The sequence below is a fragment of the Clytia hemisphaerica genome, unplaced genomic scaffold, assembly GCF_902728285.1.
Source record: "Clytia hemisphaerica strain Z4C2 unplaced genomic scaffold, Clytia hemisphaerica genome assembly, whole genome shotgun sequence".
Lineage (NCBI taxonomy): Eukaryota > Metazoa > Cnidaria > Hydrozoa > Leptothecata > Clytiidae > Clytia > Clytia hemisphaerica.
The window spans coordinates 167,014-192,581 of NW_027103417.1; the positions used below are offsets into that span (position 1 = coordinate 167,014).

Here is a 25,568-nt window from a genome sequence, read left to right on the forward strand (position 1 = left end):
AAAAAGGAGCTTTAAGGGATGTGCCATTTCTAAGGGGGGCTTCGTACCCCTCTGCCTACCTACCTTGGTTTAAGTTTTGAAAATCATCAATAAGTACAGGGGGTCAGGATTAAGTTTTGATTAATCGTTTGGCAGCATATTTTCTTTCAAATATCAAACTTCAATGAAACTCAAAAGATTTGCATGTTTTGGTTTATATATATGTGATTAATGGTGTTTCGTGTGTTTGGCATAGCTTCGGAAATGACATATACATCTACTAGTATACTAATATTTTCTTTTTATAAATTGTCCAAAATATTGCCTTTTTGCCAACCAAATGCAGAAAAGTGGTGTTTATATAAGGATGAATAGTAGGAGTGTTTTTTAGACAAACAAGGATTACAATTACTTGGATTACCTTCCCAAGCAGTTCCAAGGGTATCAATACTATTTTAGGGGAGTGGGACCCCTTTAAAAAAAAAAATTAGGATTAGGAGTTGGTATCAATACCTTATTAGGGAGGGGGTGGTGTCTTCCACTTACAAACCTCCAAAAGTCAGGTTTTTGGGCCCTGGATTGGTACCCTGGACCATGAACCCCCTGATCAGCCCTGATAAGTGTTTTTTCCACTCATAGAAAAAAGAAGATCCAATGTTTGAATCACTGTTTTGAAAGTCTGTCTCAATACTATCTACTTTAACTTTTATAGCTTTTGAATCAGCAGTTTTGAAGACGGGTGCAAGAAAAATATACACTTAAGGATTTCAATTCTTTATTTGTTCCTTTACTTTATTATTTTAGAATTAGAGAAAAGTAATAAAGCCTAGATTATGCCAACTTTAAAAAGCCAATGAAAAGTTTTTCTAAAAAACTGAAAATTTTAATACATCCAAAAATTCAAAACTAATGATTTATAAAAGTATCTGTTTATTTACATAGCGTCAGCCCCCCTGCTATTTTTTTTTTGGGGGGGGGGGTTAATCTCCCTCCAAAAAGCCCAAAAAAGGTGGGGGCTAAAGATGTTTGATGTTTCAAATATTTGGGAGACCTAATGTACTTAGGGGGAGCTGAAATCTTATCATTTAACGTGGGGCTGAATACTTCATCTTAATGGTAAGCTTCAATTACTCAAATTAAAGCTTGTGAAGCTGAAAAATGTTGTCTGCGGCAGAATATTTTTATATATAAAATAAATGATGAAATATTTCATCTCAACCTTTGAACTACAACAGTAATTTACAATGAATAACCTTTTTTTTCGGAGAACAAACTTTTAAAAGTGTTGATGGTCGAAAGCCCTTGGGGCTACCAAAATTTTCATGATTTTTTTGGGGTACTTAAAGCTCAGGGGGGGGGGCATACTTTTTGCCTGGTACCTGAACCCAGGCTGACGCTATGGTTTTTTGGACCTACTTTAGGCGTAGAAACTTTCGCGAGCAGAAACTTTCGCGATTTTCGCGAATTTTGGCCCTTTTCGCGAAAGTAAATGTCCTTAAAAATTCTAGGAAGGGCCATTCGCGAAAGTTTATGCTCGAGAAAAATTCTTGACAAAATAGAAAATCTGTAAAACTTCAAACTTTGAATAAAATGTAACTTTTATGGCACTTTTTAGCCTGCTAAAAGACTAATAAGTCAAAGGACAAATGTTTCAAGCCAACCCAAGAAGTATTTGTGTCTCTAAGCTATTTTTTCATGTGGAAATACTCAATTTTACGTCTTGGTTCGCGAAAGTTTATGCTCGCGAAAAATATTTTTCCGTTAAATTCGCGAAAGTAAATGTCGTGAATTTCGCGCTTTTTCGTCCTCGCGAAAGTTTTTGCTCGCGAAAGTTTGTACGCCTAAAGTACCCCGGTGGAGGTCCTATCAATTAACTGTTGTATGTTCGTCCGTTCGTTCGTTACTTACTAGCTTTTCTCAATATTGGCTCATTAGTTTTTTCAGATTTTTTGCACAAAGATGCATAACTATAAACCCTCAAATGTGACGGAGCCCGATTTCCGAAAAAAAAATTTTTTGGGCAAATTTGGGCCAAAAAACGGCTAAAAAACAGGTTTTTTGGACTTTGTGAAAAATTGGATCATTAATTTTTTCTGATTTTTAGCATGAAAGTAGGGTACCATCATAGGTAAAAGATGGCTCAAGCAGAATTTTGCAAAAAAATTTTGTTTGCTCAAAAAACGCATGTTTATCTATAAGAATCACTATTAATAAGCATACATCAATGTTCTTAGTCAAATTACTCAATTTTTTTATGAGATAGATGTTTTTTTTGCTCATGAGGGCTTACTTTTAAAGATTATGTGTGTTTAGACATGAAATTTTGGTTGCTTGGCGTGTTTTTATAGAAAAACTGGCTAAATTCGATATTTTTTTATAAGCAAATTATCAATTACTTAGGTATTAGCTTTTCTCGAGATTGGCTCTTTCAATCTTTATGATTTTTTGCACAATAATGCATAACTATAAACCCTCGAATGTGACGGAGCTCGATTTTTGGGAAAAGAATTTTTGGGTAAATTTCAGCTAAAAAACGGCTAAAAAAGGGTTTTTTGGACTTTGTGAAATATTTGATCATTGTTTTTTTTCTGATTTTTTGCATGAAAGTAGGTAAAAGATGGCTCAAGCAGATTCTCGACTTAGCTAAGGGGCCGTAAAACCGTGGTCTGTAAAATAGCTAGTTTTTCGTGAATTGAAAAATTGGTGTCTTCATTCTTTAATTTCGATCAATTATCGATTCTTATTCATTCAGTTTCAACTATGAATAAAATTTCAACTTTTTCTTTTTCATATAAAAGAAAAATTAGCATCATAAATGCAAGTGAAAGGCTGTGGGATGCATTTAAAGTTATGTACTAAAATCGTAGTTTTTCCAAAACTGCACGGGTTTGAGTAACTTTTGAAAGTTTATTTTTCTTGAAATAACTCAACATTACTTCGTGTGAGGTCCTCCGAGGTAGGGGCTAATTCCAGATGCAAAAGAAAAGCAGAAAAATCCTAAGAAGTGTCACAAAAATCTCAACTTTAACTTTGAAGCCGCATAGGTCAAGTTTGCGACGTCGTAGATTTCGCCCCGACCTATGGTTTGGTCCGCAATTTATCTGGCTTTCAGGAAAACCCAAATGGGAATTTCCCTATCGAATATAACTGGTGCAGGTTTTGAATTTAGTGAAACCCCCTACCTGGCCAACCAATAGAAGCTTTGTTCGAATAATTTGTTAAAATTACAGACCAGACCGAAATTGCTGAAAACTTGCCGTGATTGGCTTATTCGCGATAAATCGACGATTCTGATTGGCTTAGAAAAAACGATCTCGTAAAAAAAAGGAGGCGGTGGAATGAAAATTTTGAAAGAATCTTTCCACTTTTTGATAAAAAATCCCCTCAAAATCCTTTTTCCAAGCAAAGAAATATTCAGCTTAGGACTCAGACTAAGACTGAAAATTATCAAAGATATGCAATAATAATTGTGGTAAGGGATGGAGACAAAATTAAAACAAAACAAACAATTTTATGAAATATATTTATCGAAAATCATAAAGGTGGGTTCAAAGCTCACCAAGTCACATCGTGTCACATCTCAGTTTGTAAAAGACTAATAATATTTCAATAAGCAGCATCCTAAAAATGAAACAAAGGAAAATCAATCCAAGAATATTCAGCTGGACAGATCTCTTCCTGTGAACAGTTATGAACGCTGAAAAAGACTCAAGTGATAAGAATTCTACAAAGAGGAGGGTAACCAGAGAGGAGACAGGGGTGGTTGGTTGGTTTCTAGCAATATTTCTGGAAGGAAGTTTACCCATTGAAATATTGTCAATTTTTAAAGGAGGATTTTGATATGAACTGGACAGCAATCAATCGGTTTTTCATTTTTCCACCTCGAAAGAAGTAGGAGTACTGAGCGAGAAAAACAATAGAACAAAAAATGCAAAGAAACTGAGACTATATATTTTATAAAGCATTGCTTACCTTCTTGTATCGACAAAATGCTTTCTAAACCAAAGGGCACCATTACAATAATTTCTTCCTTTTCCAACAGTCTTTATTTGTTGATGTGATGTGGCTTGAATTTCTTCTTTTACTTCTTTTTTCCTTGCTTGAGTAGCCAACCAAATATCGAAAAAATCTATATCGAGCAGCAGAGATCCACCTAAAACTTATTTGAACCAATAACAAAAATTTGAACACAGAAAACTGAGGTTACGAAGCCTTTCTCTTTCTCATTATTGAGAGATATTTTGAATGAAATATTGCAGCAGAAATGCTCTTGGTTTATTAAGATGAAGAACATATCCATAGATTGAATGATAAACCATAACTTCCATTAGCATTACATACAAAGGCATCTTTCAAACAAAGAAACTTTGAGTGACCTGCTAAGAAAAATCTCCCACCCCTTCGCTTTTTTGAAAAAATAAAGTGGACTTCGAGAAATTTCCATACAAAATATTTCCAAGACCGTCCAGATTGCTCACACATACCAAATTAAAATCGAATAAAAACATTCGAAAAATAGTCACGCGCGAGTGTTCGATGATAAACATTCGAATCTTAAAAAGCTAGTTTACACGGCGAAAAAAGAGAAAAATTGAAACAAGGCTCTATTCATACTCGCGCGCGGAGAAAAACAAAATTTTTCAAAAAATCACGTCCTTAGACAACTCGAGTTTTTGTTAAAAAAGAATTTTTCAGCTCAAAAAAACGAACCTTTTTCTATAAGAATAACTATTAATAAGCAAACATCAATGTTCTTAGTCAAATTACTCAATTTTATGATCAGATTTTTTTTGCTCGCGAAGTCTTGGATATGAAAGAATATTTCAAGAGCATAAAAATTTTGGTTTCTAAGCGTGTTTCTTTGTTATAAGAAACAAACGACTAATTTTAATAGACCGTCACTATTTGTGTTCTGAATGATTGTTTAATAGTCACGCCCACGTAGATATCAATTATATATGTGTTAAATGCATAACCAGTAGGTCCATAAAAGTATCACTTGTTTATATTATAAGTATAAAACTTCAAAATAGATAGCTGAGGAAATCCCAAAATTCTTTGATAAAAGTTTTTTTATGTTCCACCCTCTTTGCCAAGTGTACTGATTTTTTGCAATTTTCCAATTTAGATTTCTTGTATCTTTCTTTTATGAAAATATGCTCTGGTCCTTATCAGGAAGCACACTTCTAATAAATTTGATCTACTTGAAGTACAAATTGTTTTCCCCATTTAGAAACTTGAAATAACAAGAATAAAAGAAATGGGTGAAGAGGAAATTGTCCCTAATGATGTTGATTCTGAAGAAAATTCTGAAGATGAGATTTCTGATGAAGATGAAGAAGAGATCAGTGATTTGGATGATGAAAGTGACGATGATCTTGACCAGGTTGTTGAACAGCCCGATGATGATGAAATTGCCAAAACAAAACCAGCTAGAATTAAGGTAACAGATACTATTTTTGAAGCAGCCTTCCACCCATCAAAGGATATCCTTGCGGTTGGAGAGATTACTGGCACTGTAAGTATATTTTCATTTTCCAATGGGGAGAATAAAAAACTGATTGATTTTAAACATCAAAAAGAAGCTTGTCGTTGTTTAAGCTTCTCTTCTGATGGACAGAGATTATATTCTGGGTGCCAAGATAGTTCTATTTATTGCTCTGATATGAACACTGGTTCAATTCTACACACCATCCCAAACGCTCACGATCAATCAATTAGCGCTATGCATTTAGTGTCAGATAATTTCCTAACCAGTGGCTGTGAAGCTGGTGTCGTGAAAGTTTGGGATTTGAGAACTTTTTCAAAAGCTGCTGACTTTGCTGGAAGAAAAGATTACATTTCTGCATTAACCAGTGACAAACAGAAGAAACATTTGCTATCCACTAGTGGAGATGGTGTTTTGTCTGTGTTCAATTTACGCAAAAACGCAATTGTTCAAGAATCTGATCAGTTAGATGATGAGCTTTTATGTTTGGATATCATCAAAAATGGCAAGAAAGTGATATGTGGCAGCGCAACTGGAGTGCTGAATATTTATTCATGGGGAGAATGGGGAGATATAAGTGACCGATACCCAACCCGCTCTGATGAAATTGAATCTGTGTGCTCTATTAATGATGACATCATCTGCTATGGAACAGGGGATGGTTACGTCAAAGCCATGTATGTGCAACCCTACAAGGAAATCAAGACTGTTGGGAGGCATGGTATTATGGGTGTAGGTAGTATGAAGCTCTCTCCTGATAAGAGTATGTTGGTGAGTTGTGGTGGTGATGAAACCGTCAGATTCTGGAAAGTTGCTGATTTACAAGAGGAGTCCTTAGACGAAGATGAAAGAAGAGGTGTCAAACGAAAGAGAACAGATGGTGACTCCAAAGCTGCTGATTTCTTTGCTGACCTTTGAAAATCTCTTGGTACTAACTGGCTTCGTATCTGTTTTATCCAAAGAGTCTTGCTTTTGTTAACACTTTGACCTGAGAGGATACTGTCTCTTTTACCTTGCAAGTTTTTATAACAGACTCAGTCTAAAGTTTTTGTACAATCATTTTTACTATATTGGCAAATATATATTATAACCCATTTAACCATATAACCAGGAAGTAGAAGTTACAAGTTGCAATTAGCAGCAATTATACATCAACATTGATATAAATCTCTCTTTATTACTATATTTGTCAATGAGATTTTCTTTATACAGGAAATCTGAGGAAATCTGTACTTTTGAATGCTTTTCTATTATCATACACAACGTTTCAAAATTGCTTTATGCCTCTGTGTGATGGATGTGCGAATTCTGTGTTATAATACGACTGGCAAAATGACAAATGTGTCACATTTAAAACTAATAAATTTTCTTGATTAAAATATCATTACCTTGTTATTAACAGCATTTATTACAATGTAAACAAACTTGTTCCTCATATTATTGTAGGCTAAAAAGATATTATCGAGAAAATGTTTATAATATAAAGAAACAAAACATTATCATACACGACCAGCACTTGATTCGCTGCCAGGATGACTGCATTTGAATGATTTGGTCAATGATGGTGAAGATATGAAAAGTATTTTGTTATGAGCCGAGGTGGAGGAGCAAGTTGTTGTTGTTGTTTTGTGACTGGTTTTATCATACTTGGAATATTGGCCAGCATATCGTTGGTATTTTATTATCTCAGCTACCTGATGAGAAATCAATACATAGAGGTGAAGCTATTTTTGTTGTTACCACTACTACCTACTACGACTTAAACTTAGTAGTAGTGTTTTGTTTTGCTTAAAACAGTTAAGCAAAACTCAAACTTAACAGGACTCAATATCATCATAACATTTTTCTTTTGAATGGCTATCCTCTTGGTTTTTCTTGATAAGAATAGAATAAGGGCACTTTACATTTTAAACAATTTCTCACCAGTATGCTGTCCCGGTATATGAAAATGTTTCACTTTGAAGAATAGATGATTTAATAACATGGAAACTTTAATAAATTTTCTAAAAAAAAAAGAAAAGTTTATCAAAATCAAAGAACTTCTTCTACTGCTATACTTGTGAGACAAGCTTAAGTGTAAAGAGATTTTCAGTTCACAGAACAATTACTCGACAATTGTTGAAAAATTACTCAATGTTCTTTTTTTCCATGTACAGGAATTATCAACCACATAAATTACTGTTCTTGTTGGTAACCTTACCACCAAAAAACTGTGCCAAGATGTTGCAACAAATTATAAAGACAATGTATATAGAGCCTGAGCTCCTTGAAGAGCTATCAGAAGAACAGAAGCAGATTTTGTATTTCAAGATGCGTGAAGAACAGATCCGAAGATACAAAGTTCGAATGGAAGAAGAAGAAATGGAAGGGAAACTGAACCCTGAACCAAAGAAAGGTTTTTACTGTGTATTTTTTCTTCTCATTTTATTTCTTGCAGTGTTTTCAAAGTATGTTTGTTGAAATGGGACTGTCTGTCTGAATTTTAAATTAACAATTAATTAAAGTCAATTCGTGTTAAATAATGACCAGGAGGTTGTTCTACTTTAGTAACATTTACGTTAGTGAATGTTTGACGTTGAAACGATATAAAGAATATATAGGCCTAGTTACACCCCTGCAAACTGGAAAAATTAGCTAAGAATTTGTTCCTATTAAGAAAAATACCCGTGTTTTCAATTAATTATATTATATCTTAAAAACCAAATGATTGCAAGAATTTAGATTTTCTAGAGATACTTATTTAGGGTTGATCTATCAAAACGCATTTTCTTCTCATAATTGACTATTCAGTCAATTCTTTTTCCACAATAAACCCTCTTTTTTCTTTTCAAGGTTTGAAGAAGGTGAGCTTCCTGACGAACGACGAGGATGAACCGATTGTTCACGTCATCAAAGATCCCGATGATGAACATGTTGTCGATGCTGTTGGTAAAAGAATAATTTGTTTTGTGGCCAACTTTTTTCTCTTTTAGTCTAATCAGGCCTATTGTTCCCATGGGACTCTTCAAAATAACACTTAGAAAAATTACAATGTGATTCCAATTCCCCCATCATAGGGACACACTCTTTGATTGGACTTTTCTCAAAACCTTATTATTGAAATATTTTACGGGGGCATCCCATAGTCATTACGAATTTTTGATCTTGAATTGATTTAAAAAGGCCCATATCTAAGAAGCAAGCTTTCCTTTGAATAAATATTTTATTCGCCATTTTATGGTCTATAAATCTTCAAATCAAATTTCTGAATCTTTTTTTTTACTTTTTAAGCTGTTAAGAAGCGAATAGAGGCTGAAGCTTTAAAGCTAGCTGAATTACAGGCTAAAAAAGAGCATGAAGAAAAACGAAAAAAGGAACTGGAAACTATTGAGAAGAAAAGAAAAGAAGAAGAGAAAAGGTTGAAAGATGAAGAAGAAAGATTGAAAAAGGAGAGAGAACAAAAAGTAGCAGAGCTGAAATTACAGGCTGAAAAGGCTGCTGCCCTCGAGGCTAGAGTTAGTATTTTCAATGTTCATTTTACTCTTCTGGTCTTATCTCAGTCTAGTTGATTTTCTATGAAAATTTTAAACTGAAATTGATATCTTTGAAAAAATGTTCTTTAGGAGGCAGCCTTGCAAAGGGAAAAAGCAGAACTTGAGAGAATTGAACTTGAACGAAAACGCTTGGAAGAAGAAAAACAAAGGGAACAAGCACTTCAAGAATTACGCGAAAAAGAAGAGGTAGAGAAGAAACAAAGAGAGGAAGAACAGAGAATCGAAGAGGAGAAACGAAAAGAAGAAATCTACGAAAAGTTGAAAATACAACAGGAAGAAGAGAGGAAGAAGGAAGAAGAAGAAGCAGAACAACTTCAACAAGAATGGGAAGAGAGGGAAGTTAAAGCTAAAGAGGCCGATCGACAAAGACGTAGTTCCATATCTCAAGCAAGAAATGAACTGTCTCGTCAACGCAGGCTTGCCAAAGAGCGCGAAGAGCTTGAACGGTCACGTGTTGAAGCAAAGGTTGATGAAAAGCCAGAAATCTATGACCCAGAAGCAAACAAGACTGTTTTTACCCAAACCACACCGCCACCTGATGAAAAAGAAAAGTCGAAAAAGGATAAGAAACAGAGTTTCAGTTTCGGAAGAAAGAAGAAGCCTTCATTGGAGGAGAAAGAAAACAAGAAGAAGCACTCCCCTACTTTATTGTGAGCCATTCTTCATTTTAATACTTTCTCATAACATTTTTTTAAACTCGAAAATGTACTCTATCTATTCTTATACTTTCGTCGTTTTTTTTTCTTAGGAGTGCCTCTAAAACTAAAAGCCCGGAGCGTCCGCCCTTGCCAGCACGCCCAACGATATCAGCACCAAGTGGTGTAACAAGCACACGAACTGAAAAGGATGCCATTCCTGTCAAAAAAGACATTGTAAAGCCTAAACGCCCACCACCTCCGCCAACAGGTGGTGGCGGTGATAAAAAGAATACTTCAAAACCACCCTTACCCCCTCGACCGAAAAGTCACAATGAGGTTGTCACATGGTGGAAAGATAATGAATATGATAAAAAAGCGGGTCTGGATGATGACCATAAGCCACTGCAATGGTTTCATGGTGAGTCTTTTTCAACTTTAAAATCTTTTTCATCGTAAAATTATTAGAAATTTGAGGATTTTTCTTGAAACTTAATTCATTTATAGTTTAACAATGTGGGAGGAAACAAGTCGGTGGGGAAAAGTGACCAAAATCTTTGAGGAAAATTTTCCCCTCGTCAACTAGATTGGACCTGGGCATATCTTTCGGAAAAGTTTTTCCAAAAGGTTTTTGTCTCTACATTGTGAAACTATAGATTTAGGATGTGTGACAACATTATTCAATATTTTTTCTTCTTTTTTTTGCAGGCACCATTTCACGCCTACAAGCTGAACACTTGCTAGAGGACCAAAAACAAGGATCCTTTTTAATCAGAGTCAGTGAAAGAGTATGGGGTTATACTATTTCTTATAAAGACGTTGCAAGATTCAAACACTTTTTAATTGATACCACGTCAGGCTATCAGTTGTTTGGTACAGAACAGAAAGTACATAGTTCCTTGAATGAGCTTATCGATTACCATAAACAGCATCCTATATCAGGGCTTGGTCAAGAAATTTTAAAATTCCCTGTCGGTCAAAATACCGACCCACCGGATTATGCCGACCTATTTGTTGAAAATACAAGTATTTGATTGGAAATTCACTGGTGGTAATAGAAAGTATCTAACGAGTTTTCTATGTTGGTACGTTTTCAATACGGTTGGTTTTTGCATGTATTGGATGTGTTTGACTTGGTTTGCAATGCAGTTTTTTTGCCTTACAGATTTGGGAGAAACATTGTTTTTGTTGCATGTTTTCCCTGAATTATTTTCCATCTACCAATACCACCAGTGCATCTACTGCTAAGAGCGATACCTTAGCCTCTAAGATATTCCACAGACACTCAGTCTCGAAAATTTAGACACCCTTTTAGAGAAATTCCGCTTAGCCGTATACAGGGGACGTTATCTTTTTAAAGTTCTATTAACCAAATTTCTTTAAGTCTTGTTAACTGCGCAGTATGGATGCAAACTCTGTGCAACTTTGTCTCGCATCATCTAAATCTCTGGATTGAATACAAAGTGTATCTGGTATTAATGTTAATGGCTGTTTTTTTGGCTTGAAAATTTATAGTATGTTTAGTTTGTTTATTTTTTTTTGAAAATGAAAATTGTTTTTTATATAGCATTTAATACAGTTTAGTAGCAGAGGGAGAAATTTTAATATTATTGATCAAAAAACTTTATGAAAATAATTTTTTTCTGTTTACATCCATTATACATACAGAATTTTAATAGAATTTTATTTTTGCTCCTTTTTTTTCATTTTAAAACAAAATATGCGATACCATTTATTGCTGATATTGTAATATAGAAAAAGTTAACATGACTTGAACGACCATCGATTATCCTAGTTTATACTCACCAAAAATATTGTTTTACCCGATTTTTTATGAGAACAATTTTGAGAACACATCCTAAGAAAAAATTAAGAACACAATGAGCCTCAGATTCAGACGAAAGGACATCATGAGAAAATCCTGAAAATTTCGAAAGATTTTTATTGGCAATCTACTTCATAAAAAATATGTACTTTCAAACTCTTTTCAAATTATTCGTATTTACACTTTTTTTATAAGAACAAACTATATATAAGAACATAAGCCTTCGATGGAAACTTGTTTGTTAAGAACAAGTTAAGAACATTTTAAGGCTTTGTGGACTCAAAAAAACCCGTTCTCTTAGGAAAATGGGTAAAAATGGTCACAAAATGGTGATAATAAGAAGGCTTGAAACCCAAGAAAGCTAAAAACATCCCAAGGTTTCAAAGAATTTTAATGTTCTTATAAAAAAACGTGTATTTGGATTTTCACCGTCTTTTTTTACAGATAGTACAGCATCGTTTTGATCCTTGTAATGCATGCATAACGACAATTAGTTATTTTTTGTGTATTTTTAATGTTGATAGTTTTACAGAATTAGATTGCTTGAAACTTTTGATGCTTATGTTTAGATACAGTTACACTTTTCAAAATTGCTTAATATTCTTCGGACAATTTATATTTTGAGTGAAGTTTCTAAAAATACTGACCACTGTGTAAAATTCGTTTTATGAGGCCATGAAGAACAAAGTTTTGAATACACGTTTTTGTTATAAGAACACCCAAAAATTTTCAAGCCTTAAGATGCTCTTAACTTTTTGAGTTTTAAGCCTAAAAATGTTCTTAACATCATGTTTTTTAAACACGTTTTTATTTTCCCCATTGTGTGAGCATTTTTTTGTCCATTTTCCTTGTTCGAAATCACAGGTCATTACAGACCGGAAATAAACACCCGTAACATATAATGTTAAACATGTTTCTAAAAACATTATACGCAATGGAAAATTAATATTATACATACGGATATTGACAAAAACATTGCAAGGTTCATCAGTTTACAACAAAATGTTTTTTCATAAAAGGATGCTGATGGTCAAAATAGATTTATATATTTGAAAACATTAAATGTCCAATGTAAAAATTCATTTTATCAAAAATACGAGATAGGGGAATGAAAATTTTGATATAATAATAAAAACAAACCTTTGACTATTTTATTATCATACCCAAGGCAGCTTTAATTTTGTATAGCGAGTGAATAGCTATTTTCAAAGATGAGATCAATTTTTTAACACATGTATTTTGTGTATTAATGTCCATGTCAATGAATTGAATTAACCACTGTTTTTTATGTTATATATTTAACAAGATACATCCATAACAAAATGCAAAACACGTGGCAAGCATTGATATTTGACCTTTTTAAAAAGAGACCAATTTTATTGTAACAATTACACAAACATTTTTCTTTACAGAATTAAAAACTGAAGCCTCCTGGGTCCTGTTCCTGGTCTTTCACCACCCGTCATTTTCTTTAAAAATTGGCCATTTTAGAGTCTGCAAAGCCTTAAAATGTTCTTAACATTTTGGCCATCGAAGCCAATGTTCTTATATAGTTTGTTCTTATATAAAAAAACGTGTATCTGAATCATCAAATCTTGAATAAGATTACATAATGTGTTTGTTCTGGAATTCCCCCATGTCATCATATTGGAATTTCCTATTAACCACAGTATTAACTTTCATAAAGGTTTTAATTATTCACGAATTATTGGGTTTTCCCCTTTGAACAATAACAAGCGATAGTACAACACGTCTTAGCAAAATAAGGACAAGTTGTGCTCTGCTGTCAGGTTTGTTTGAAAATTTCTTAGAAAACTTCTTTACTTTGCTTTAACTTTGCGTTGCTTTGTTTTTTTTTTTTTGCTGACAGAACTTTCGCTTATCTTCAGCAAAAACGTGCAATAAAGTCCCTGTATTTCAAACAATCTTTTTCTGCTCAGTCATTTCCAGTACAGTATTTTGTTTTTGAATTGCCAATTACATCAAACGCTATAAGGTACAGATTCTTTCTTTATAGTTATCAACTTTTTCCTTCGATTCTTGAATCTTTAACATGTTTTAGCCTACTATACCTTAAAGGTTTTGTTTTTAAATAAGGGTGATATCGTTTGCTTACTCATCAATTTTAATTCACAAGCTTTTTCACATTGGATTGACTAGATGTGGAGCAAGATTGGTTAGAAAGAGGAAAAGAGAAACATTTTTTTGCCTAAATATCAGCACAATATAACAATTTTTAGATATGATCTATGTGTCTGATATGAAACGAAAGCACTTATGTAAAAATAAAACCTTTAACTTGACTGAAACCATACATTACTTTCCTTTATCATCTTCCTTATTTTAGTAGCGCCATAAATTCGTTTTTCCTTACATTTCAGAATGAATAATAACAATATAATACCATTGACCACACATCACGACTTGGAATTACGTATAAAATGTTTACTATTGAATTGTCAATCGACGTTAGCAGACCTTCTTCGATATTTCGTTTCTCAACCATGGGAAGACATCCAGCGTCGTCCAGGTGATGAAGATTTTAAGCTTCAAGAGATTCTGAAAGTATCCAAAAAGATTAACGATGGTATCTTAACAATTACTGTGATTCCAGGAAAAAAGACTTTTGCGTTCGATCCCTTGGCTGAAAAAATTGAAATCGACAAACTAGAATCTGTAGAAATTTGTGCATTGTTGTTATCAAAGAATCCGAGGTTTATGAGGAGTATTCGGTGTTGTTACAGATCAGAGCATCAATGTCTAACCTGTATTGGAAGTTCACTGGAACATCACATAGATTGTGTTTCTTGTTATAAAAAGAGATGTACTTTTTGTGGACAAGATTCCAAAGAAGAGATTTTCATCAAATACTTAGTATTGATCAGACGATTAGCTGAATTAGTATCCGATATCCAAGACCCTGAAGTTTACGAGTGTTTCCGGCGTGGCGAAGCAATTCTAGATAAGGACCAACTAACAGATTTCAAGTCTTGGGAACAGCTGTGGCAAGGTGTCCAAAAAGGCTTTGCAACATTCAATGATTTCCTGGTCTCGACTAACCAGATTCGTACTTGTGATTGGAAAGATCGCGATATGTATGTTCGGATTGTTCTCAAGGAGAGAATGGAAGTACTACAGTTGATGTTTGGTTCTAAATGGCGACAGTTGATGTTGAAAGAACCAATCAATAATCGAATACATCCTGGAGGTGCTATATCTAGATCAACCACCGTCAGTAATAGCGATGTAGCACTCGATATTTCATCTCACCAGGAATGGCAAACACCAGCTCGTCAAGGAAACGTCGATATATCAGAAGAATGTAAGAGCTCTAGTTTGGTAAAATCTTCTCTCTTCTTTGATTGTCAAACGCAAAGCTTTGATGTGCCATCTTAATGTTGGAAAAAGCTTTCTTTCAATAAAAGTACATAACTCAAAGTTTCGTGCTTCTGCACTTGTTCAAATGTACAAGAGAAATGATCTAAAAGACTGCATGTGAAAAGTTAAAAACTTTGTTACAAAATGTTTGTTAAAATGTTACAAAAGAATGAGATAAAGGTAATTAAAACATTTAGCTTAGATATCGTGAGTTCTGCCTATAAGTCAGACGATCCTATCGTCTACACAAGATCACTATAAAAGGGAATAGTTTAGGAAAGGCGTAATAAATTCGGGTGGAGTAAGAAGTGTCGGAGATGTTTACAGTGTACGTTTTGTTCCAAAGCTCTACCGCCACTTTTTTCCCGTAAACCGCCCTGACGCCCTAACTCTTTCCCGCGTTTACTGGCCTCTAAACGGACGATAGTATCGTCTACCTATAAGTCACCAATCTTTTGGAATGTTAAATCTTCATTTCTATTTCCAGGTAAAGCAGAGAGGAATCGGCGAGAAAATAATCGTCTTCTTAACATTCAATCAATGCCGGCGGTATTAGACGAACGTGTTCTTTCGGACGTCTATGTGCAAAATGATCCACGGATAGGTAATCAATTCTGTTTATATTCTTTTACATTGGTTTAGTCTGTATTTTTTGTTTGTTGTTCTAGCGTCAATTTCCTATCCAGGAATTTTAAATCACAGAGAATATCGAAGGGAGAAGAGGGAATTTATTTCACAATTTGAAAATTAAAATGACGTTTTCTTTTAGTGAACCAAACAGTTGAAACAACTCCTGAGTCTACGAAAACAGAAGATGAATTAAGTGACCAGTATAGTTCAGCTATATCAGAGTTTAACAACAGCAATTCAAACCTGGACTATTCATCATCATTCATGGAAACTAGCAGTGCAAACTCTTCAATTGCCAACCAGTCCACACCACGAACTGACTTCCACGGAGCTTTTCGGATTCAACAAAACCTAGCGACTTCTTTACCAGCACAAAATAACACTCATAAAAAACCTCTTGAAGAGATAACAGCTCCAAACCGTCAACATTTTTCGAATCTAACATCAACAACTGAAGCAGTTTACGCACCTCTTGATACAGAGGATACTACAGAGTATGCTATCCAAAGCTACCAAAACACTCAAGAACCATCATCTTTCGGTTATCACCAAGGTATAGAATTCTCCATTGGAGATGCTATGCAGGCTGCACATGGCTTGGATCATTTGATGATGCCAGGGCCTCTAGTAGGTGAATCAACTAATGCTGAACAAGAAGGAGATATTGTTAATAGCGCCCAAGTGTATTCACGCCCTGATATGGGCACGCGGTAAGTATAAAACACATCACGTATATTATAAGCAAAAAATCAACGAAGAAATTGAAAGTTTTCATTTCGAATGTGACTAAAATTCTCAGTGTTTTTCACCATCTATGATTTTAACTTTTTTTTGTAAGGTCTCCTCTATATACGTCTATTTGGGAATAAATACAAAAGTTCTGATAATTTCCGCTTACAAATTTACCACTGCAAATACTTTTTCTTCTAATTTTCTTTTTCTTTTTAGATTCTGTTCTGAAACACAGGACGATGAGGGTAGGAATTTAATTTGTTTTCCATTTTAAATCATTATTTATATACATACAATCGCATGTTCAATTATTGTTAGTTTGAAAAATTAAATTGTTTTCAGAAATATAGAAACTTCAAAATTAAAAGTTTATTCGAAAGTTTAGACCCTGGTAAAAACGAATCTCATTTACCTACTTTCAAACCTGTTTTTCCATTTCTCAGAAAGGACCGTTCAATCTATTTCAACATCGATGCCTGCAGTTGCTCAACAAAACCAAGCTGCTGCTACGATCGTACCAGAGAGTATCGAGGATTTATCAAGTGCAAAACTACTTTTTCTTCTCAGAGGGTTACCTGGTAGCGGAAAAACTACAAAAGCGATGTAATGTTTCACTTTTCCTTAACGATAACTTACCTGTTGCCTGGTAACAAAATTTTTCAATTGGAGAGATTATAAGAGAGTCTAAAAGTTTTGAGCAACCTATTAAAAAAAGCATCGTCGTCCAAAATATTTTCAAAACTTCATCTTTCTTCTGGAAAGTTTTTGAAACTCTAATTCTGGCATAGAGTGATATGACACGTTTCTTTGTTTTCTTAATGATAGGCATTTGACAAACAATGCAGAAATGGGTGTCATTTTAGCCGCTGATGACTATTTTACCAACGAACAAGGGTAAGTATTGTATTTTTGCGACGATTTGAACTCTCTGCTTATTGTAGGTCGGGGTTTGACAAGTTTGACTTAGTCCTATTAAAAATTCCTTTTTAAAGCAATGGATTCTACTATTTACTCTTGATAGTTTTGTCGTTTTTGTTAAAAATGTACGGAAAATAAAGTCTTTTGAAACACACAGCATAAGAGGCTAAACTTGGGAGGAAAGAAATCTTTCTAAAAAGGGGAGTGGTATTTTAGTATTATAATTTGGTTAGATAATCATTTCATTTTTACTTTGTAGTGTCTACACTTTCGATAAGAGTAAAATTAAACATGCTCATGAATCGTGCAAACAAAGAGGTATTGTTTTCTAAAACCTTTTGGGATTTTGTTTTGAATGAATGTCACATTTTTCTGATTACATTATTGCACGTATTCTTTTATCATTTCGTCAAGCTCGACAACATCATTTAGAAAACTATCACTATCATTTTAAAGGTAGGAAACCTATACTCTGGATCACTGTCGATGATTTGGGGTATTTTTCGGTGTTGTCGTTTCTTCGCTATTAGATTAGATAACTTCTTTGTAGATTTTGTTATTTTTTCAAACGAGTTGTTACTCTCAGGTGTCTAACAAACAAGGGAGAGTTGGAATAAACGGTTGGCACCTAATTGACGGGGGGTTTGAAAATAAGGTAATTATAAATTTAAAAGCAGGCTATTTGGAACAAAATAAGAGACTAATCTTTCGTTGGCTGAAAATGTTTTCAAAAATAAGCGGGGGCGTTTATTTGAAACCTAACAGTACTAACTTGGGTTTTTTGTTTGATCATAAATTCTGTCCATTTCAACGATTGTTCGGGAGACAGCCAGTAAAAACTACCAGCTAGATTTAAAACGGCTCGTTTTATATCGTAATAGTGTAACATAGTTTTAATGACTTTTAATGACTTTAATCGTTTTTAGACTGATAAATTTGTATTTTTTTGAGTTCTGATTTTACTATCTACAATGGCACTGATGATGGCATAAGACCGAAAAGCTTTTGCTTTTTAAACAAATGTTGTTCTCTTTTTTCATCAAATTGATATGGCAAACGTATCGAATTCGAATTAAGTAAAAAATTGGTCACAATGTGTGAAGCATCTTTGGAAGAATGGCTGTAAATTGTAGCTTGAAGATTTTGTATCAATTATTGACCATTAAATCCACCAGGGTGGTACACGTTTTTGAAGCTTTGAATGTTCTTGACGAATTCTTTGATCATTGCTTTTCTGCTTTTTTTCCAGCCAAGTCGAATATGGAGAAAGGTGTTACGCCAATTTGCATCGATAACACAAACACTCAAAAGTATGAAATGAAACCTTACGTTCTCATGGTATGAAATTATGTCTTTTTTTATTATCATCAACATTTACAAATATTCAGTTTCCCATTAACTTTTATTGATTTTACACGGTTTTGAATATCTTCTATTTTTTGACAGTAATAAAAAAGGATTTGTCAAATATGTTCTCCTATACATCAATCAGGTGTTTTAGCTTATCGAACAACCATTCCACATTCTGCATGTGTTGTAAATAGTAAATAGTAAACAGTGATCTAAAAACTGGATTTACTGGTCTCGAATCTCCAAGTGGATGAGTTTTATTCTCAAAGCCGACTTTTGTTTTGTTACATTTCTTTCACTTCAGGCTGAAAGACATGGTTATAAAGTGAATTTGGTGGAGCCAACGACAGAATGGAGATTCGATGCAGAGATTTGCCACCAGTAAGTTTTCAATAATCATTACACAGTAGAATCTCTTTAGCTCGAACCTCTTAAGATCTAATTTCTCCTAACTCGAACAAATTTTCTTGTCCCTTCAGTTAACAATGCCTCATAAACCTTACTCTATAACTTGAAATTTCCTTAACTCGAACAAATTTTTGTTCCTCGAGCGTGATCGAGTTATGGAGACTCAATTGTATATGATATTTTATACACAGATAGCAGTTTGATATGATACGGCCAAATAAACATATAAACATATAAAACCAACCTAAAATCATCTGTTGTAACCTACTATACACCCCCTTCTCACAGACCCGGTAGGATTCTTTGAGCCAGTGGTAGTAAAATTAACTCATCCTATGCTTTTTCATGATTGGGGATTTCAATTCTTTTGTTTACAAGTCAGAAAATTCAGTTGGATGGAAAAAATAGCACAATATTTTGCAGTGAGGATTTGCTTATCTGGTTATTTTCAGTGAGGACAAAATAAGAGTACAATTTTCCACTAAGGACCATATTTAGGCCAATTTTCCAGTGGGAAGGGTTCCCAGTGGGTCTGTATGAATGGCTGCAAGTTTTGACCATGAAAAAGTCCCGCTGAATGTTCTGAATTTATTCTCTTTTATTGTAAACTTGTTTTTGTAAACTCTCTTTTTTTTGGCATTTATTCTTCTACAGAAAATCTTCGAAGAATCATTCATTGAGAGTGGAAGACGTAAAAAAGATGAAGAAGAGATATCAAAGAAATATTAAAATTGAAGACATTAAAAATTGTGAGAATCCACTCAACAGAAGATAATTGAAAGCTTAGAAAAACCCGATCTATTGGAAGGTCTTCATTTAATTTGAGATTTGAGCACACGATCAAAATGTCTGATTTTGAAATTTTCATCATAAGTTTGGCCTACTGCAGCTTTCATTTTTAGATGCAACAATTTGTTGAGATCACCAGGAGATGAATTCGGACCTCATTCTCTATAGTGTCATTGATATGCAATGTCAACGGTTGACATGTTATGGAAGGCTCAAAATACATATTCATCGGTTGTCGGTTGACGGTTTTATAGCATTTAAGTAGCACCTGCCGGAGCTGGAATGTATTACATCCAAAAAACAAATAGCTTTCTTGGGTGGTCTCAAAATGCCATATAGCAATTCGTTAATATTCGTAGTTCTTTTTTTTCATTGTCTTTTTTCTAGGGGGTGTAATTTTTCCTTTGCAAATTTTGTAAATGATATTTCTATATAAGATTTTGTATTATAAGTTGAATTTTAATTAACATTTTATATTTTATATTCAAAAATACATTACATCTCATACCCGACATGAGGGTACTACAACGACTACCTATATTTTCTGTGTCGTCTGCATGTGTCATATTATTGTATGTTTACGATAAGGTTTGAAATCTCAATAAGGCCAATACCGATTTATTTTTCAATCATAATTTCACCTTTAATCATTTTCTTTTCATTTATACAGATTTCACAATAAACAAAACAGTAAATCAAAAACAAACACATAGTACAACAAAAATGAAGAAACTTTAAAAAAAATCTAACATGATGGGTAAACGGTATATACGAGAATGATTAGGGAATGATGGTTTATATATAAAAAGACTTTACACCGATCATAAAATATATCCCTATCATTTCTCACATACAACCGAATTTGATTGGTTGTTATTGCTGTTACTATGGAAACCGAAGATGCAAGCGATGACTTCATGGGCGGCTACTATCAACCACCACCACTATCAATGAGTATGGCAACTTCTAGTTATTCAAATGTTGGTCATGGTCAAGGAACATCATCGTCAGGAGGAGCTTCAAACATGTGAGTATTTGAATCAAAGCCTGGATATACAAATCGTTGATTATCTCGGTTGGCAATTTTGTAGTATCGCGCAGTATTTACATTGACAAAGAACGCATATAATGCGTTGACAAAACGATATATTCAGATATGTTTTTCACAAATAAGATTCATATTTTTACCTCACTTTTATCATTTTCAAGGAGCTCTTTACCGTCAACGTCCTCATCATCCAGTAGATCTGCACCAATGGAAAGTATTGAAGACATTCTATCAAGTAGCAAACTACTTTTCATTCTCAGAGGTTTACCAGGCAGTGGGAAAACTACGAGAGCGATGTAAGGTTTGAACTATATAAGGTTTGGTACAATGGCATGCTTTTTTTAACGTGTCCATCCTCGTTACTACTTTCACCAAGCTAGGCAGGGTTATTCGGAAAGGTTTTTTAGCTGATGTTCACCCTGGCTTCTATGGCCAATGTTTCGTGAAATAGAGTTTTTTATATTATGGTTCAGTGTTTAAACTTTTTCCGTCTCAGACGAATTTCCGTCTTTGTGAAGTAAATTTAAAGAGGGATTTCCGTTTCAAAATTCTGTATAATTCTTCGAAATTTCAAGATTATCCTAAAACTGCTGTGTAAAATCCGTTTTCCGTCTCATACGAAAAACCTTGGTTTGACCACTTATGGTTCTTTAAATGTCCTTTCAATTTGCAAAATTAATTTATATTCGCTCCTTAATGCAAGGAGGTTGTCATTTTTCTCGTGCAGTGCGGTTTTAACCGATTCTTCTGTATTTTATTTCAGGGAATTGACGAATGATGCAACCTTGGGTGTGATTCTGGCTACTGATGACTTCTTTACGAAAGATGGGTATAAACATTTTTACTGAAAAATATTTGAATGCCAAGAAATAAAATAAAAGTATACAGTCTGGATATCCAGGCTAACTCTTTCTCTCTCTAATGCGTTCGATTGGGTTTGAATTGGACCGAAATTGTAGGACATTACACTTGCCAAAACACTGGCTCTAGTCCTAGTTCTTTTTCTTTTGACAACTGCACATAGTTTTGTATATCTTTTTGGACCTACCTAAGGTAGTCCTTTAAATTAACCCTTGTCCGTTCGTTCGTCCGTTCGTTCGTTCGTTCGTCTGTTGCCAGCTTTTCTCGGGATCGGCTCATTAGTTTTTTCTAATTTTTTGCACAATGATGCAAAATGGCAATGCCCAAAATGTGACGGAGCCCGATTTTCGAAAAAAAAATTTTTCCGGCCGAAAATGGCGGAAATATGCCGGAAAAACTGGTTTTTCGGCATTTTCTCGAGATTTCATCATTAGTTTTTTCTGATTTTTTGCTCAAAGATGCGTATTAATAATGCAAACAGGCCTAGTCCGATTCTTGAGAAAAAATTTTTTCCGCCGAAAATGCCGGAAATATGCCGGAAATCGCCGTTTTTCTGGATTTTCATTGACTTTTCCATATTTGGTTGTTTTTCATTCAAAAACATTATTAATAGCAATGCCCACCATCAAGATGTTTCAATTTTCAATAAAATTGATTTTGAAGCCGGAACTTTCTAAAAATCGCCGGAACAGCCGATTTTCGCCGGAAAAACGGTATTTCTTGAATTTCTTGAGCTGTACTTTATATTTTTTCATGAAATTTTGCACACTGATGCAAAATGTCAATACCTAAATTGTGACGGAGCCCGATTTTCGAAAAAAATTCAATTCCGGCCGAAAATGGCGGAAATATGCCGGGAAAACTGTTTTTTTGGCATTTTCTCGAGATTTTATCATTAGTTTTTTCTGATTTTTTGCTCAAAGATGCGTATTAACAATGCCCAAAACATGGCCGAGTCAGATTTTTGTGAAAAAATTTTTTCCGGCGGAAAATGCCGGAAATCGCCGTTTTTGCAGATTTTCATTGGATTTTTTCCTTATATTTCTATGTTTTTCACACAAAAACATTATTGATAACAATGCTCACCATCAAGCATGATTCAATTGTCAATAAAACAGATTTTTGCAACCACAACTTCCTATTTATCATTTCCCTACAACCCTCCTCTCTCCCCCATCAACAATCAATGATGAATTTATTGCGTTGTGTATTTTCGCTAAACGCTATATTTTCTGACTGATTTTTTTCATTTTTCTTTTCGCATTGCTATCTAAATTTCATCATCAGGTAGGTCCATTCAGCATGTTGCTTGTTTATCTTTTATTTAGCGTTTACACATATAACAAGAAGATGATTGGAAAAGCACATCAGTGGAACCAAGAAAGAAGTAAGAAACAGATTTTCCATTTTTTATATCGTCGAAAATTGACTTCTTTACCAGAGTTTTTAACAGTTTTCAAGTTAAAGGTTTTATTTTTACATAAGTGTTACCGTTTCATATCAGACACATATTTCATATCAGGACGGTGTATGCATATTGTTATATTATGCTGATATAAGCAAAAAAATGTTTTTCTTTTCCTCTTTCTGGCCGATTTTGCTCCACATCTGTGTCAATCTAATGTGAAAAAGCTTGTGAATTAAAATTGATGAGTAAGCAAACGATTTCACTCTTATTAAAAAGCAAAACCTTTAAGATGTTATTTCGCCAATGAGAAAAAAAAAAGACGTGAGCATGATGCTCCAAATTATCCTATTGTCCTCAAACGTTGTTAATAGCAAGTTTATGTATCAGTTTTTTCTGCGACGGAGAAGGTTAGCTTCTGCTTTGTATAGATCCTAACTGACTGGATAACGACGGTAGATCAGCACTTTTACCGTCCTAGATTTTGCGGGTCAAAACTGCGGGTTACTCCAGATCGCTTCAGTCATTCTGCCGTCCTCAAAAGTGCAAATACATAAACTCTCTTATGATAACGATGGTGGTATCGCAGAACTTATTAAAGGTGGTTCTTGATTTTGATGTATTTTTTTTACTTTTCTTCTCCAGCAAAATTGAGCATGGAGGCATGCATCACACCAATTTGCATCGATAATACAAATACTCAAAAGTTTGAAATGAAACCATACGTTTTGATGGTACGTGCTAAAGTTCAACAAGTTTTCGCAACAGTTTTAGGTTGATTAATGCTTTTTGAAGTATGTCTATGATATGAAGTTGTCAACAGGAAGCATAAAACAGGTTTTGAACGCTTCAAATTAGACCTAGCGAGATTCACAGATCAAGATGTATTATACTGCTGGCTACGTTCACTGCTTATATGTTTTCAAAAATCGAAAAAATCAATCCCTTTAAAATATCATCGAAAGTTTGACTTTCAGAGCAGAGTTATTTTAAAGTTATTCCCGAAATCCAATAAAAAACATTTGCAAGAAATATTTGGTGAAACCATTTGCTGTTAACTTGGTGACCGTTCAAGACTTTCATCTAATCATTGTATGATTTTAATGTTTGGTTTTCTTTTCTTTTTTTCAGGCTGACAAATACGGTTATCAAGTGAGTATAGTTGAACCGACAACAGACTGGAAATTCACCGTTGAAACCTGTCTACAGTAAGTGCTGGGGTCGAAATTGTATTTTTGATAATTGATGTAGTAAATTGATTAAAAGGTTTTTTGTCTGTGAGCTTGCTCTTGTGTGGTGTGGAGTATTTGTCCCACATAAGAAAAAGTTTCACTGAAATATTATTGAAGCTGTTTTCATTCACTATGTTTTAATATCGATGATGTGCAGCTTGATTTGGCCCCTTAGGGGGGGGGGGGTTGAGATGAAACTCTTTGGTTCGAAATGAAGCCACCTATCTACCATGCGCGCGACTTGTATTGTTTTCACACGAACGCCAGATTGAAAGTGAAATTCATCACCAGAGTTAAAAAATATATGCCATTTGAAAACAAAGAAAGCACTAGATTCAATTCATCATCCTAAAAGTGGCGTAAATCTTAAGGCTCACTTTTTTTTGAAGATTTCTCTCCAGCCTTCGGCTTTTAAACCCAATGGAATACACCTTGAAACTGTCTCTGTGAATTGACCTTAAACTCTTAGTTAATTCTTTATGGTACCTCTTTACTCCTTTACAGAAAGTCTTCAAAGAATCAAACATTGAAAGTGGATGATCTCAAGAGGATGAAGAAACGATACCAAAGGAACGTCAAACTCGACGATATCAGAAATTGTGAGAATCCTTATCAGAAAAAGAAAAAAAGTTCTCCGGTTTCAGAAGATTAGTCCTCGATACTTCCCGATGCAAAACCCTTTGAGCAAAAGTTTTGAAGGCAACGTGAACAGAACGTAATCGAGATATTGTAAGTCATATTTCGTTGTTTTTTTACACCATAATGTTCTTATTTACGTGCAGTAGATTAATTGAATTTTACCATACTTTTTATATACATATTCTAATTTATTATATATGTAATGCTATATCATCAATCTTTTTTAAAATATTATACATTTGGTATTAGTAATTTAGTATAGTCATTTTACCATTTAATTTTAATTCGAGTCTCTCATCAGGGAACCCTTTCTAGGAAGTTTAACAGAAATCAAAGTTGAATTCAATTATGGTGATCGAATCTAAAAAAAAACTAAATCGATTAGTAATCATTACAAAGTCTTGCCTTATATGATCGATCTGTAAAAACAAAGACTTGTAATGACTGATCTTTAAATTTGAGAATATTATGTAGGACATTTCCAGGACCAGACTCTCCATTAGAGTTAAAATCTAAAACGATAACACGGTCGAAATCAAGATTTTTTCTCTTCTTGTCCTGAACATGTTTTCCTGTCCTCTTTTTGTTCTTAAGATTTTTGATGGCTAAAGGATTTCAATTTATATTCATTATATTCATCATCTATTTACATTTTTGTACAGTGATGTAAATAAAACATTTTCGATCGTGTCCTGTTTGTGTTCTGTTTCGTTTTGTT

At 34.0% G+C, this 25,568-nt stretch overlaps 4 protein-coding genes across 4 annotated transcripts; all 4 read left to right on the forward strand.

Moving 5' to 3' along the window:
* Positions 1–5,239: 5,239 nt before the first annotated feature.
* LOC136797658 (WD repeat-containing protein 55-like) lies at positions 5,240–6,616 on the forward strand. Its single transcript, XM_067054242.1, has one exon. It carries the CDS (start codon positions 5,240–5,242, stop codon positions 6,383–6,385), a length of 1,146 nt encoding a protein of 381 aa, XP_066910343.1. The 3' UTR covers positions 6,386–6,616.
* A 101-nt stretch (positions 6,617–6,717) lies between these two features.
* LOC136797657 (SH2 domain-containing protein 4B-like) lies at positions 6,718–10,760 on the forward strand. The gene is made up of 7 exons (XM_067054241.1): positions 6,718–7,185; positions 7,624–7,862; positions 8,300–8,395; positions 8,738–8,961; positions 9,070–9,650; positions 9,749–10,056; positions 10,344–10,760. Exons 2-7 carry the CDS (start codon positions 7,688–7,690, stop codon positions 10,667–10,669), a joined length of 1,710 nt encoding a protein of 569 aa, XP_066910342.1. The 5' UTR covers positions 6,718–7,185; positions 7,624–7,687; the 3' UTR covers positions 10,670–10,760.
* Positions 10,761–13,327: 2,567 nt separating this feature from the next.
* On the forward strand, positions 13,328–20,193 carry LOC136797659 (uncharacterized). Its single transcript, XM_067054243.1, has 11 exons — positions 13,328–13,456; positions 13,842–14,782; positions 15,326–15,442; positions 15,608–16,178; positions 16,417–16,445; positions 16,644–16,803; positions 17,026–17,094; positions 17,378–17,436; positions 18,368–18,456; positions 18,773–18,849; positions 19,531–20,193. Exons 2-11 carry the CDS (start codon positions 13,843–13,845, stop codon positions 19,649–19,651), a joined length of 2,232 nt encoding a protein of 743 aa, XP_066910344.1. The 5' UTR covers positions 13,328–13,456; position 13,842; the 3' UTR covers positions 19,652–20,193.
* Positions 20,194–20,328: 135 nt separating this feature from the next.
* On the forward strand, positions 20,329–25,542 carry LOC136797660 (NEDD4-binding protein 2-like 1). The gene is made up of 7 exons (XM_067054244.1): positions 20,329–20,692; positions 20,875–21,009; positions 21,477–21,542; positions 22,903–22,961; positions 23,625–23,713; positions 24,111–24,187; positions 24,716–25,542. The coding sequence occupies exons 1-7, from the start codon at positions 20,553–20,555 to the stop codon at positions 24,861–24,863; spliced, it is 714 nt and encodes a 237-aa protein (XP_066910345.1). The 5' UTR covers positions 20,329–20,552; the 3' UTR covers positions 24,864–25,542.
* Positions 25,543–25,568: the final 26 nt, after the last annotated feature.